The 16,071-nt window shown below is 35.6% G+C and overlaps 2 protein-coding genes across 2 annotated transcripts in view; one reads left to right on the top strand and one right to left on the bottom strand.

The window, feature by feature from the left end:
- Window positions 1-3,298: 3,298 nt before the first annotated feature.
- Window positions 3,299-13,906, bottom strand: LOC138336310 (uncharacterized). The gene is given in 9 exon segments (XM_069285750.1): window positions 3,299-4,913; window positions 6,450-6,631; window positions 7,073-8,669; window positions 9,057-9,239; window positions 9,683-9,804; window positions 10,049-10,179; window positions 11,989-12,091; window positions 12,612-13,152; window positions 13,479-13,906. Coding segments are annotated over 8 exon segments (3,378 nt in total). The 5' UTR covers window positions 13,030-13,152; window positions 13,479-13,906; the 3' UTR covers window positions 3,299-4,271.
- A 97-nt stretch (window positions 13,907-14,003) lies between these two features.
- The window catches only part of LOC138336336 (uncharacterized), a 48,391-nt gene continuing 46,323 nt past the window's right edge, over window positions 14,004-16,071 (top strand). The window contains exon 1 of the mRNA XM_069285792.1: window positions 14,004-14,349. The gene's annotated coding sequence lies outside the window, so the exon portion shown is untranslated. The remainder of the gene's footprint in view (window positions 14,350-16,071) is intronic.

Here is a 16,071-nt window from a genome sequence, read left to right on the forward strand (position 1 = left end):
AACTCAATTAGACGTTATAGGAGTATTATTTAACCCTAAAGATGTTCCCAATTAGAAAAATTTGATATCGATGATTATTTATCAAACTATTACTTTTGAATACTAATTAGTGTCTTTTTGCTGATAAAGATATTACTACACCTTATTTGCATATTTCGGTAAATACGCGTTAATGTATCCGTGCCGTATTTCTATCGACTAAAAACGAATATGATTGTGGTAGAAACAGGTCACACTACTCGTGGTTGTTGAATATTGAATTTATTCCACACTCGTAAGTTATTTTTTAAAAGTTACAAAAGACACTCGCTAAAGCTCGTGTCTTTTGTAACTTTAAAAAAATAACTCACTCGTGTGGAATAAATTAATATTCAACAACCACTCATTGTGTAACCTCTATTTACTTAATAACAAATATTTCATAGTGAAAAATTCATATTAAACACATAAAATTATTTTTTTTTAAATATCGCCATTTTCCCAATAAACCCTGTATACTAAGATGGACCCAGATGGGGACATGTTGAAGCAAGACATGTGATGCGATGCAATATTGATTACATCTGCATTATGGATGCATATATACTTAATAACAAATATTTTATAGTAAAGAATGTATATCGTAATTTTTCCAAAAAAAAATCCCGCCCAACATAATTAAACGGACCCAGTGAGGGACAACTTAAAATCTTACAAAACTTAAACATATGCCTGTGACTTGAATAGATCGCGACTGACACGCTTTACAAAGACATATATCTAACGCCACTTTAAAATGAAAATACGTCAAGCTCTTCTTTCGTAGCACAACCAAAGAGAGGTTTCAAGAAAAAAAATCTCTAAATCAGAATGATATAAAACTACCTCAGTTTTATTAGTATCAAAAATAATCTGAAGCCAATTAAGTGTTTGCCAATCGATTTACCGGTAATATTTCTAAATCTCTGTTTAAACTACTTCTATTTCATGACATGACACATCAGCAAATAAACGTGTTGTTGATTCAAGTTCATAAGCTATATCATTTGTAAAAATAAAGAAAGTATGGGTCATGACGGGAATCTTGCAATTGTTATGTGTTGAAATCTTATTTTAGGCATATCAAGATACATTTTTAGCCCACCATCATCAGATGATGGGCTATTCAAATCGCCTTTCGTCCGTGGTCCGTCCGTCCGTCCGTCCTTCCGATGCTTTCGTCGTCCGTGGTCCGTCCGTCCGTCCGTCCTTCCGTCCGTCCGTTAACAATTCTTGTTACCGCTAATTCTCAGAAAGTGCTGAAGGGATCTTTCTCAAATTTCATATGTAGGTTTCCCTAGGACTCTAGTTGTGCATATTGCATTTTGGGACCGATCGGTCAACAAGATGGCCGACAGGCGGCCATCTTGGATTTTGATAGTTAAAGTTTGTTACCGCTATTTCTCAAGAAGTGCTGAAGGGATCTTTCTCAAATTTCATATATAGGTTCCCCTAGGGCCCTAGTTGTGCATATTGCATTTTGGGACTGATCGGTCAACAAGATGGCCGACAGGCAGCCATCTTGGATTTTGATGGTTAAAGTTTGTTACCGCTATTTCTCAAAAAGCACTGCAGGGATCTTTCTCAAATTTCATATATAGGTTCCCCTAGGGCCCTAGTTGTGCATATTGCATTTTGGGACCGATCGGTCAACAAGATGGCCGCCAGGCCGCCATCTTGGATTTCGATAGTTTAAGTTTGTTATGGCTATTTCTCAGAAAGTACTGAAGGGATCTGTCTCAAATTTCATATGTAGGTTCCCCTAGGACCCTTGTTGTGCATATTGCATTTTGGGACCGATCGGTTAACAAGATAGCCGCCAGGCAGCCATCTTGGATTTTGTTATTCAAAGTTTGTTATCGCTATTTCTCAGAAAGTACTGAAGGGATCTGTCTCAAAATTCATATGTAGGTTCTCCTAGGGCCCTAGTTATGCATATTGTGATTTGGGACCGATCGGTCAACAAAATTGCTGCCAGGCAGCCATCTTGGATTTTTATATTCAAAGTTTGTTATCGCTATTTGTCAGAAAGTATTGAATGGATCTTTCTCAAATTTCACATGTAGGTTCCCCTAGGGCCCTAGTTGTGCATATTTTGATTTGGGACTGATTGATCAACAAGATGGCCGCCAAGGAGTCATCTTGGATTTTGATAGTTGAAGTTTGTTACCGCTATTTCTCAAAAGGTACTGAAGCGATCTGTCTCAAATTTTATATGTAGTATGTTTGAAAAAGTTTAAAAAGTAGAGAAAAGATCCATCTTTCCTTTGTCAGATATAGATCATTCTTTGGTGGGCGCCAAGATCCCTCTGGGATCTCTTGTTATTGACGTAATAGGCTTTTTAGATATGTTATAAATCGTGTCTGATACCCTCTCACACTACTGCTGTATATCTCATTTGGCAATTTACCTCGCGGTGAACTGAAGGTATTGCATATCGACTCTGAAAAGGACTTAAATTCGAGAAGGAGCGATAAAGAATATTTCGAGAAATCACGCTTTACAAACTGAAACAAAGTTGATACTGCTCTATAATGAATGAAAGATTCCAAAGTGAGATAGTATTAAGTCCATAAAAGTTAGCAGGCAAAAATCCAGAACCATTTGTTATCGTTTATAAACATCCTGTGCATAATAAGATCACAACAATATGTCCCGATAAAATATTTTCTGTATGTAAGCATAATATGTATCGTGATGCAATGGCCTTTTTTGTGATTAAGGTATCTATCAATTATGAACCTTTGTGGTGATGCCAATATGGTGTTATACCGTCCTGATAGAATTACAGACTGAAAAAGGGCATAGACTGAGGTCATAGATTCTACCCGGGTGGTAGAAACCATATTGACCGAATCAAATTAATTTTAATATTATACGGGTACAATTTTATAGTTTTTTTTTTTAATTTTTAAATATCGCCGTATGATACGCAAACAAATTTCAAACAATATGACCTTGGACACCACCCTGGTGAACTCAACATTTGACCAAAGTGAGTTCACCAGCGCAATATTGATTAGGTGATTTTTAAGACGGAACCATCGAGTCAATATGCATAATATTGAACTTCACGTCACCATGGATTAGCCCATGAGAACAATGGGAATTCAGAGCTTATCTAATATATAAGTGTGTGTATTGTTCTTGATAATGATAAGGGTAAAGCAAACTTTTCTGATGCTTGAACTGTTATTTAAGTATGTATCGTTACGTACTCAACTGTTATACGATTATACACATGTTGATCAAGTAACAAAGATATCGGTGAGAACAATATAAGAATTAATTATTTATTTAAATGAAGTTTGATCTTCCCTATTCTCTTCATTTACAACATGTATAATAATAGTGTTGTTCCTGTATGTTAATTAGTACTTAAAACAGGCCACATGTGGCGATCTGATTTTGTCTTTTCCTACTAATATCTCAAACCCTGTTGTTAAATCAAAACATATATCAACAACGTTCCAAATACAATGCAAATGTCGGCTTATAGAATTATATAACCGCAAATATATATATATACGATGTGCATTCAGGCAGTGCCAAGGTATGAAACTCAAACCCATGTTCCACAATCTGATTGAAACAACCTGTTCATGGTTTTGTTTACCAATTGCAGGCGACGGGGGTAATGAACAAAGAATGAACAGGTTAATCAGATTGCATGTTTCATATTACCATTATTTTTACATCAATATTGGCTAAAGATTTTGCAATTTGCCCCTTTTGTAAAATATTTTATCGATTATAAACATGCATTTTATCATTAAATGAATTAAATTTAATGAAATGAATTAAATATAATGATAGTAAAATACCTGGACAATGTGTTATTGTATGTTAAATGTAGTCATAAAAAGTAAATAACATCATATAAAACATACGTATGCACAAAACAAAATCTTTACCAAACCGATCAAAATCAGTTTGGATCGACAAAATCAGAAAACGACACGAATAAAGACTGCAGAACAATGCACAAAGACCATGTGTATAGAAGGAATAAGTGTGTACTGTTCCATTGTGCAAATCTAGGAAACGATAGAATTAAATGAAACCCATCTGATTATCAGGGGGTATATCACTCTATTTATCAGATTGAACAGATAGTTTGGTACTTTTTCGTACATTTGAAGATATCGTCCAAAACGGTGCACTGTATCAGCTTTAAAAGCTACGACTTGTTAGTGTCCTAGCCACCTATGTTTTATAGCATCTTGCACGTTGACACATTAAAAGCTAATAGCTAATTGGTATCATGTTGGTATGGTCGTTTGCCCTGCACTGCCAATTCCTCCTCGTCTTCCTGGTTTTGATGCGGAGCCGTGCGTTCAGTCCGTGGTCGTTTTCTTGATTTTTGAGTGTGAGGTAAGCGTTTCGTGTTCTCACTGTGGGTGTTTGACACGGTATATTCATCCACCTCCATTGGAGGAAGTGCAGTTGGGTCATGAGTTCTTGTATCCCTGTTTCCCATTGACTCGTCATCAGTGGCTCTTTGTAAATGTTCATCATCGTGAACATCACCAATGCCTAACGATGAAATACGTTCATTAAAATCCTCTTCTGATTCCTCGTCCTCCTCTCTACCTCTTGCAAAGACAGCTTTGAGATAATGAGTTGCCCCGCCTCCTTCATACCAATTCCTTACTTGTTCAATATCCACTGTAGGTTTGACACCTGTAAAGTCAATATCAGCTTCTTCTTGGGTCATTTCAATAAGTTCGTCATCATTGCCATCGCTATTTTCATCGATAGACGAGGAATCAGAATCATCCTGTTTAGCCGGGTTCCTCCACTTAGTTCCATACTTGGGGTTTCGCGTAAAATGCGACTGTTCAATGCTTTTACGACTGTTGTTTCGTTTATCGTATTTCCCTTGTTCGAACTTCTGAAAAAAGACATTCAGAAATAAAATTTCAAAAGTATGGTGATTATATGAACTATTTCGGTATGGTTCTAAATTTAAATGATCAAAATATTTTCTGTGTGATACCTGGGTAACGGGTAGGATTATACGGTTAACGTTATAGTTTGTTTCATTGCAAAACTATTGATTAATATTATGAGATCAAAAAAGAAAAGAATTACAATGTGTTATAAAGCATATGAATAAAATAGACAAAAATAGAAAATATGAAATGTTTTATGAATTATAGTAGCTCCCCTATCAATATGTATCCGTATATCGCTGGTTGTAGGTATTCCTAAAGGTCATACATTCATCAGGATAGAACGACATATCATAAACAAAAACAAGGCCATTCTCATCTTTATTTCATCTTCATCAAAGACAAAACTAAAAAACCTACTGTAAACAAAGTTATTTTCGCGGCGAGTTTACCTCGCGTTTTCACGCCCAACGATATTTTAACGGGGATTTAATTTTTGGTTAAACTCTCTACTGTACCTGTAGTCGAATTCTGGTAAAACGCTCTACTGTACTTGTAGTCGATTTCTGGTAAAACTCTACTGTACTTGTAGTTGATTTCTGGTAAAACGGTCTACTGTACTTGTAGTTGATTTCTGGTAAAACGCTCTACTGTACTTGTAGTCGATTCCTGGTAAAGCTCTCTACTATACTTGTAGTCGATTCCTGGTAAAGCTCTCTACTGTACTTGATTTCTGGTAAAACTCTCTACTGTACTTGGAGTTGATTCCTGGTTAAACTCTCTACTGTACTTGTAGTCGATTCCTGGTTAAACTTTATACTGTACTTGTAGTCGATTTCTGGTAAAACGCTCTACTGTACTTGTAGTTGATTCCTGGTTAAACTCTACTGTACTTGTAGTTGATTCCTGGTAAAACTCTCTACTGTACTTGTAGTTGATTTCTGGTTAAACTTTCTACTGTACTTGTAGTTGATTTCTGGTTAAACTTTCTACTGTACTTGTAGTTGATTTCTGGTAAAACTCTCTACTGTACTTGTAGTCGATTCCTGGTAAAGCTCTCTACTATACTTGTAGTCGATTCCTGGTAAAGCTCTCTACTGTACTTGATTTCTGGTAAAACTCTCTACTGTACTTGGAGTTGATTTCTGGTAAAACTCTCTACTGTACTTTTAGTTGATTTCTGGTAAAACTCTCTACTCAACTTGTAGTCGATTTCTGGTAAAACGCTCTACTGTACTTATAGTTGATTTACAGTATTCTTTGTTTACATTATTCTTTTTTTACAGTTCTCTTTATTACAGTATTCTTTGTGTACAGTTTTCTTTATTACAGTATTCTTTGTTTACAGTTTTCTTTATTACAGTATTCTTTGTTTACGGTTTTCTTTTTTTGTAATATATTTTGTGTATTCTTTGTTACAGTATTATTTCCTTAACAACATTTTTTGTTTATAGTATTCTTCGTTCACAGTATTCTTTGCTCTGCCACAAAATACCTTATATGTTAAAATGTACAAATATTACATGATTACAAACCTTGTATTGGTTGCGAACATGACGGCGTGTTTTGTTGTCCTGGAGAGTATATAGAAGTTTGAAGGTCAGATCCTTGACCTCTGGGTAGTGAGCGTCGTATACAGACAGTCCTCCTGTAATGACCATCTTTGCTATATCTTTACATAGTAGCCTACCGCATAACATTGAATCCAATGCTGTATCTGAAACAGTAAGTAAACAAGAGGCACAGAGGCCTAGTATCGCTCACTTAGTTTGTAATACCAGATAATGTTCTGAAATTTATTTTCTTAAAGGAAATGTGCGGACGAACGGACGGACGACGGACGCCGCGCCATGAGATAAGCTCACCGGCACTTCGGATCAGGTGAGCTATGAAACGAGAAATCATTTTACTACTAATCGGTACACATCCATAATTCATAAAACCCTTTCTAAATGATAATCGAAATTATAATCCAAAGACAGGAGTTCTCAAAAGTTTCTGTTTTAAAGAGGATAATGAAATCATCATGCTATTTTCTGAAGTCCATCTCAAATAGTTTATTACTTGGGAATGAAACTATATTACATTAACATATTTCTTTAATAAAATGGTAAATTATAATTACTAGAGGTGGGATAATAAGACGAAAACAACTAACCTTTTTCTCCTTTATAGTAGAGGGAAACACCTTTTTTGTACAGTAGTTCAGCCATTTTAAACTTTCCTATAGTGAGCTGTCTGTTTGGATGAGCCAGTATATTGCTGCGCAGTATCATGGCCTCCTTCAGATCTTCCTCAGCATCATCCCATTTCTCCATAGAACCGAAAGCTTCACCTCGGTTCTGAAGGATCTGCGCATGAATCGCCATGTTATCCAGCTTCATACGCTTATCAAGGAGTATTGCAGTTGTAAAATGCTCGATAGCTTTGTTGTATTTTGATTCAATTTTCTTTTTTTCTTTTCCCGCTTTGCGAAATGTATCCCCCTCCCTGAGAAAGCATGTTCCAATGTTTTGGATATACTAGGATGCCTCAACATTGAGGCAATAACTGTTTTTGTGTTTGTGTGTACGTTCTCGGATGATTTCCAATGCCCGCGTATGGTACTCCCTGGCTTTACAATAATTTGCATTCTTCTTTCTATATTCAGATCCTCCCATGACATTATAAATCTTAGACAAAAGGATTATGTGACTTTCCTTTACCTTCTTCACACGTAAAATCTCTTCTTCGGCAAGTTGCAAACAGCGAAGTGCTTCTTCACAGCGGTATTCTCTGCGGAAGTATCTACCCTTTTGAAAGTGAAATATACCACTGACGGCAGCCATTGTTTCATTGTCTGTTCCATGTGTCTCTCTCATTTTGATCATCATCACCTCTACTTCGTTTATTTTCCTTTTGGCTTCTTCGTTTCTATCTAGGTCCACCAGCACAGCTATTTCGCAAGCACGCCAGAATAGATAATGCAGCTGATTGTCTTTGCTTTTCTCGGTTGTAAGAAGGAAATTTCGTAAAACACTCCATTTCGTATCGTCGTACAGAAGAAGGTCTGCGATTTCATAAACCCTCCTACTTTCCACCACTGTCTCAAGGCTATCGCGAGTTCTGCTAAAAAGCCAATGTAAGTCATGTGTTGCAATTTTTTCATACAGGTTTACTACATGCGTTTTGTCATATCCCAGTTTTCTGTACCCTGCTACACAGTTTTCTTCTATTTGTTCTGCAACTTCGCAAATAACCTTTTTTTTGAAGTGCTCAGCAAAGTATTTCGTAGCAATCTGAAGCTCTTTGCGAAAATCTCCAGATTTCTTTGCTTCGTTTTTCAAGAAGTGATATACTACTGGATGCAGCGAAAATCTCTCTGTGTGTTGACGGTCTTCAATATCAATCTGAATAAAGCTACATGATTTCAGTATCAGTAGCTTCTGTCTTGTTGCATTCGTATCAAAGTGCCCTGAAGACATCTCGAGGACTGCTGCAGCAGCATCAATACCGAACGATGCAGTACGAAAAACAGAAAGTCGTATCAAATTATTTTGTATGCCTTTGTTTAAAGGCTCAAATGATTTTTTCAGACAGCTTAAAACATTTGGTTTTAAAATATGTTTCAGCCAGAAGTTTGGTTCTAGTTGTGCTATGATAGTTTCTGGGGATAATGAATTCTGGAGCATGGAACTGCATAGGACTTCAATAGCTAGTGGACTGAAACCACAGATTTTCACTATCCTTTCCATTTGTCTAGTGTCGAACTGTTTCTACAATACAAAAGAGGACATTAACAAGTAATCCAAAAGATACGTATGATGTTTATTATATATTTATTTAGTCCTTCGACTTGTGATCAATGAAAGTAGATTATTATGCCAATGACTACAATTAAAAACTTTGTTACGTATATAGAATTTGAAAACGATTTAGCTAATATATTAAAAACCGTCTGTCAAACATCCTTGTTTGACCGAAGTGTTGTGAGGGAGTTATTGCAGTGAAGTTATGATGTCACCGTAGTAGCTACACTTACCATAGGGTTCGGATATCTGCCTTTCCTTATTTTCTATATCATTAATATCCCTTTGGTCTCTCATACTTTTATTGTATATTTTCTCCAGATTTTGTTCATTTTAAGTGTTTGTGTGTCTTACCTCTCCCATGCATATTGCGAAGAATTCCATTGCTTCCTGGATATCAAATGGAAGCATTTCGATTTCCCTTATCAATGCGTAATGTCTTTCTTGTCGTCTAACCATTTTCCAGAATCTGTCTACGGCGTTAGGTATCAGTGGATGACAAGTCAGTAGAATGCGTGTTGTCAGAAGTAGGCGAATCTGAAACGATAATATCCACAAACGTCTATATCTAGTCATTATAAAAAACTGAAACCTCATTCTCTCGGAGTTGTTTTAACTCTAAATCCCAGTTTAATATGATATACACGTATTCTGCTGGTTTGGGCTAAGGTGGGCATTTAATATGCAAGTTCAAATTCTTTAACTAGAACTATAACTAGAAGATTTGACATGACCCTGCCAACTTCACATAAATGTGCTTTATCTCATACTGGTAATTTCTAGACGGATCAATCTGGTTACGAATCCATGCTCTGATAAGTGTACGATTTAAAACAAAATGCAATTACTGCTCAGATGACCATGATTATTTTCAATACCAAAATTATCAAAATAATTTTAAATCCAGCTAACAGAGTGATGATAAGAAAAATAAATCCAATGCTGTACGAGTTTAGTGTTTGATAGTAGTGTCGCCTTACTTTGCATTCATCCCCAAACTCGTTGAAAAATTCGAAGAGCTTGTCCAAGAACTCTTTCTGAAGCTTGCGTATTCCCTCTCTTTCCAAAACATCTTCGATGTTGTCTAGTAACACTATGGTTTCTAAAACATGATTTTATATGACTTGTCACCTTTAGTAGAACAAATTGATCTCTATGATATACAATGATGAACAATGTAACTTATGAGGATTTACACCGACATGGTTAAGTCTATTGTCTGGGTACTTCTACAAGAACAGTCTTTCTTAGTGAAGTTCATCAATTTTATTTAGACAATAGACCAGTTATGATAATTTCAAATAAACAAAACATTTTAGTTATATAGTATTCTATTCAACACTTACTAGAATGAACATGGTCCCTCAGAAAACAGAGAATCATTTGGAGAATCTCGCCTTCATCTCCTCGTGGTAGGGATCCGCTTGTAAGTTCCATAAAAAGTTTTCTGTACATTTCCCTTGTACATTTCACTTCGCTGCCAATACAAAACTAATTACAATGGAGTTTGATGATATTTACATACAGAGTTTAATAAATGCAACTGGTTGCAAAGGCTAAATACATGATAAAAACGACATAAAGAAAGTTCTCCGAAAAAGTCATCATTAGATAAATAGAGGTGTCTCAACAAGTAACTGTTGAACATTTTTTTAGATAAACATGATAAGTAACCTTTGTTTGGATTTTTTTTTATCTTATAACTTTTAACTCTATATTTATACAGTGGTGATCAAGCAGTAGTTTCTTGTCATATTCAGGGAAGCTAACCGCCACATATATTAACTTTCCGACATAAGATGTAGTACCCAAATACAGTAAATATTCAGTTGTTCTATACTTTAGATAATAAAACCTACCTATTTTAAATTCAATTAAAATAACAAACATGCACTTAAAAAGTAGTTAAATGTTGAAAGCAAATCGGAATGCAGATTTGTTAAAAGTAACAAATGGAGTATCCGTAGGTATTTATAGCTTCCTTTGGTGTCACCCTGCTTAGCATCGTCCTCTATACTGATGCATGTACAGAACCCCGCCTATAGTTAAAGGGGCAATTCACTCAGGCTAATTCTTTTACATAACCAAGAAGCAAAATATGGCATAAATGTATTGTTCTACATTTCTTATGAAACATATAACATAAAATATTGACAAATTCCACGTCATTGTTTAGTATTTTAATTAATATCGTTGAAATATCAAATCGTTGATCAATACGATTAAGCAGGTACAATATGGACGCTGTACCCATACCCGAGCCAAAGTCACGCACGTTGAACAAATACACTACATAACCACTGAGAAGGTGATAAAATGATTTTTAGGCAAGACAATTCCCCTAATAAGGTAAACACACTACTGTCAGAGCGATTTGAGCAGTTCTAGACAAAAATTGCATTACTCTACGAGCAAGGGACAGGGTTCGGCATGCAAGAAGTCCGACCACAATGTGTAATGGCGGACAGCGAGCGAGTTTGAACATCTACACACATGTCACAACCATGGGCTTTTGAGGCATATCACAGTAAAACCGACTGATCTAATTTCAATTAGAACTTGTTTTTCCCGATTTATGTACACAATTTAATGTTCTCTTAGACTGAATTGTCCCTTTAACGAAATGTTCTCAGTCATATATTATTTTTTACTAATCAATCTAACATGACATACAGTTTTAAGACAGTATTCGTCGTTTTAAGATACTTACCGGAGATAAGGTCAGTTTATGTCTTTTTAGGATATTTACTGGAGATCAAGACAGTTTATGTCGTTTTAGGATACATACCGGAGATCAAGTTGGTTTACATAGCTTTAGTACATTACTGAAGATCAAGTCAGTTTACGTCGTTTTAGGATACTTACCGGAGATAAGGTCAGTTTATGTCTTTTTAGGATATTTACTGGAGATCAAGACAGTTTATGTCGTTTTAGGATACATACCGGAGATCAAGTTGGTTTACATAGCTTTAGTACATTACTGAAGATCAAGTCAGTTTACGTCGTTTTAGGATACTTACCGGAGATCAGGTCAGTCTACGTCGTTTTAGGATACTTACTGGAGATCAGGTCAGTCTTCGACGGTTTAGGATACTTACTGGAGATCAGGTCAGTTTACGTCGTTTTAGGATACTTACTGGAGATCAGGTCAGTCTACGAAGGTACTTACCGGAGATCAAGTCAGTTTACATCGTTTTAGGATACTTACCGGAGATCGGGTCAGTTTACTTCGTTGTAGGACACTTACCGGAGATCAAGCCAGTTTATGTCGTTTTAGGATACTTACCGGAGATCAACTTTAATTATCTTCCATGTCCCTTGTAATTCCCTGCAGACTTTGTTGGCCAGTGCTGTCTTGCCTAAACCTCCCATCCCACAAATGCTTACACCTAAAACAATTTTCAACTTTGAGCTGTTGTAATCAAGATGATTTTTGTTTTGTTATTTTCATGTGTGTAAACTGCATTACTTGTGAACTACAATTACAATTGAACACATATTGGACGTCCTTCAGAGAAAAATTCAAAATCATTCCGTCCGGTTTTTTTTGCTTATACTCCTCAAATGGAAACTGCTCTGTTTGAAAATGAACCTTATAATAATTATATTATATTTATTATAATGTAAGCTTAGGTAGACTGTTGTGCTAGCGTTCATTCTTTTACAGCTCAAACAAAGTGATATAAATACCAAGTTATTTTGAACGAAATTATTTTTATCGTCATAAAAATTATGTGATTTTAATAGATGCGTCTATATTTTGCAATTTTTTCATTGTGTTAGCTTTTGATGTCTATGAACAATTATGATACATTTCACATCAGCATGAAATAAACATTGAAATTGCATAGTAAAATTGTATGCTGCTTTTTTGTTGCGATATTTCCGTGCGTACTTTGTTAGAGTTACCTTTGAACTTGTTTCGCACAGCCACAATTATCTCAACAATCTCCTCTATGTACTTTTTTCTGCCGACGAAGTTCTTGTCTTCTTCCTCGTCTCTCTGACGCGACATCAGTTCACTCCTGTGTTGTTGTAAGGTATCGGCCACTGGCCTGGTGCCCATGTCCGTGTGAAGATTCAGCTCCTTAGTTACTCGTATCAAGAAATCGACCATGTCCACTGAGCTCCCAAAACTGCTTTCTAGTATTTGGAAGTATTCATTGCCATTCCAGGGACGCGGATTTCCTTCAGACATTTTCAAGAACTCCTCCGAATGCTGAATTACATTGTCAAATATATCTTCATCGTCATCAAACATTTCTATAAGTTGTTTACGTATGCTGTCCCAAGGTTGAACTTTAATGTTGTCAACTACCCATGCCATTTTACTGTTTGGAGAAGTTTAACTTATCACCAAGTATCAAAGTGGTATATTCCGCACATCTTACAACTACATGCATGTACTTGTGACTTCATGTAGGAATTGGGCTCTAATCAATCTAGTTATCTGGAATGAATTAAACAAATTGATGAGTGCCATAAACATCATTGTACGTATAAAACAATACAAATCTATAGGCAAGTAATTGAAATTTTATAACTTTCGTATCAAGTTACGAACTTTTAAACACGATTGTTGTGTCGAACACAATTACAAGAAAATTCCCCGAATTTTGGTTTTACTTCCCGATTCGCTTCAATCCTTCAATACGAGGAATGATATGATAAAGCCTGAATAACACAAATGCTTCGTCAAAAACAATACAAAATGTACCTCTCATAACTGTAAAATAGATCAAGTGCATACATGTACATGTACTATGTTTTACTTACATCAAGGACTTCTACATGGTCATATCCTTGTCTGCATTGACTAGTGTTCTCCCTTGAGGATATTTTCCAACTGGACCGGAGGATTGGCTGAACTTAAAAATAACTGTTCCTGACTGAAAATAACTGATCCTTACAAAGTTACAATTCATCCTTGTAGTTTATATACTGGCAAATTAATAGTTCTACAATAAAATATCGACATATCTGTTTTAGTATCGTGCGCTCTCAGCAAAGTTGACTGAAAACCAGAATATTTTCTTCAACCTTTCTTCAATGCAACTGCTATTTTTGCTTTGTAAATCTTTAGTACTCTAACAGAACTGGACCAAAAATATGCCGGTCAAAGGACCAGGTGCATGGCAAAAATTGTCTACCCTACTATAAAGTATCCGGTCACGGGCAGACGGATAGGCGTTAATTTCGAACGCTGTCAATGACATGGATAAACAGAATAACACGGCTATATATATGTGTATCCAAACTGTAGTCTACATTTTTATAATGGCGCGACACATGATCTCATATCATAGGTCTAGTTCGTATTGAACACCTCGCGCACTTCTTTATCTAAATATATACATGTATTCTGTTGTGTCATCTGTGTGTGTTGGAGCATAGGACTTAATAGTGTGTTGGAAGTAGTTATTATCGCAAACTAATTACACGTATCCAGTATTTGTATATCAGGTACAAAATTATAATCAATGGGAGTAGACTAGTAGATTCTACTGTCATACTGTATATAATGGTCAAAATGTAAAAACTATTGATGTAGGTCATGACATCGGATGTGATAAATTGTGTGGACTAGTACGCGAAGCTGATCGCAATGATGCCATCAACATTAGTCTGTAAGTCTGATGTACATTATGTAAGTATATTGTTAAAGAATTGTTAAATAGAGGTTCCTCAACAAGTGACTGTTGTTTATCATGTTTATCAAACTCGAATTAGTTAATTTTCAAATTTTGAAAAGACACGAGCTTTAGCGAGTGTCTTTTCAAAATTTGAAAATTAACTAACGAGAGTTTAGATAAACATGCTAAACAACAGTCACGCGTTGGGGAACTTATTTATCCCAAAACTTTTACTTTATATTTATACCGTGGTGACCATTTTCTCGTCTTCATTCAGGGACATTTCCCGCCATAAAATATTGTGCATAAATAGAGAGCCAATATTATATTATTTTATATTTTGAATAAGCAACTACCTGTTAAACAGTAAATACAATGAAAGTAGCCCGAAGTTGAGAGCCAATCGGAATCAAGAGATCTTGGAGTTGACCAATCAGAGGCGCCGTAGGTGTTGACACACTGGAGTGTGTAAACATAAACGATAACCAACTGCTATGGAATTTATCACATGGTTTTTCCATTGTGAAACATGCATAGTTATGGGATAAATATAAATATATAACCATCTCTATTTGTTATACACTGTACTACATCGCACATGTATTTATACACGTAGTGAGGTAGTTGTAATCTATAAATAATCGGCTTTATTAGCTGGTTAGTATGTTTTCTCCGGAATACTCCTGTTTTACTCAGAATAATATATCTTACAAATCCCGCCATATCATTAACACTGTCCTGAATGACAAGGGGACATTAAAATAAACTAAAATCAATTAATATATTCAATTCAACTTTATTGCTTTCTTGCATGCATACAAAAAGGATAGATAGCAAAACATACGTAACAATAATAGATAGATAATAATAGATCAAAACCACAACCTAAACATTTATCAAGCCAGCTTTCCTCAGCCAAGGGACTTTTTAATAATTAAACTATGATTTTTTTTTTTAAATCTGTTAGATGATGGTTAATTACATCTTTATGTCTACAAAATTGTTCTCACTGTAGATATATTGGAACACTTAAAAATGAAATGGGTATATCCTCGACGTCATAACAAAATATGCATAACCCTACCCGCCTCGATTTTTAAACTATATATATACGTACAGAATAAACTTAGAACATAAATATTGTAGACAATGTATGTACATTGTATAAGATATACATTGGATGGACTTTTTGAGATTTGAAATCTTACATGTGCATAAGATGTTTAAAATTTAAAATTTGTACCACACCAGATTTCCATTGAAGTTATGTGCCGATTTGTGGAATCAATAGCTCGGATTTAGCATGAGTTGGCATGATTTTATAACTCGCTGAAAGAGAAAGTGAACAAAAGTTGTCCGTTTTTATCCGTAGTTTTACAATGTGTAAATATTATTGCGATAGTTCCACATTTGAAGGAGACATGACGAGTGTTGCAATACCGACATGAAAATGCGTAGAAATTATGTGAAACGCTTAGTAATTCGTAAACATGACTTACGCAAAAGTTGCGAAAATTCGTAAGTTACGAAGCTTTGTGCGGTACCATGGTCCTTACCAATGGTTGTTATTTTTCGGGTCGACCCGAAGTCCAAGATGGCCGCCACAGCTGCCATCTTGAAATCACATTTTGAACTTCGTCTCCAGTTCCGTCGGTGCAATTAAGCTGAAACTTGCCTGAAATGATTCTGACATGGTCCCAACCAAGTGTTGTTATATTTTGGGTTGTTTCCAAATC

The sequence above is a fragment of the Argopecten irradians genome, chromosome 1, assembly GCF_041381155.1.
Source record: "Argopecten irradians isolate NY chromosome 1, Ai_NY, whole genome shotgun sequence".
In the NCBI taxonomy this organism is placed as follows: domain Eukaryota; kingdom Metazoa; phylum Mollusca; class Bivalvia; order Pectinida; family Pectinidae; genus Argopecten; species Argopecten irradians.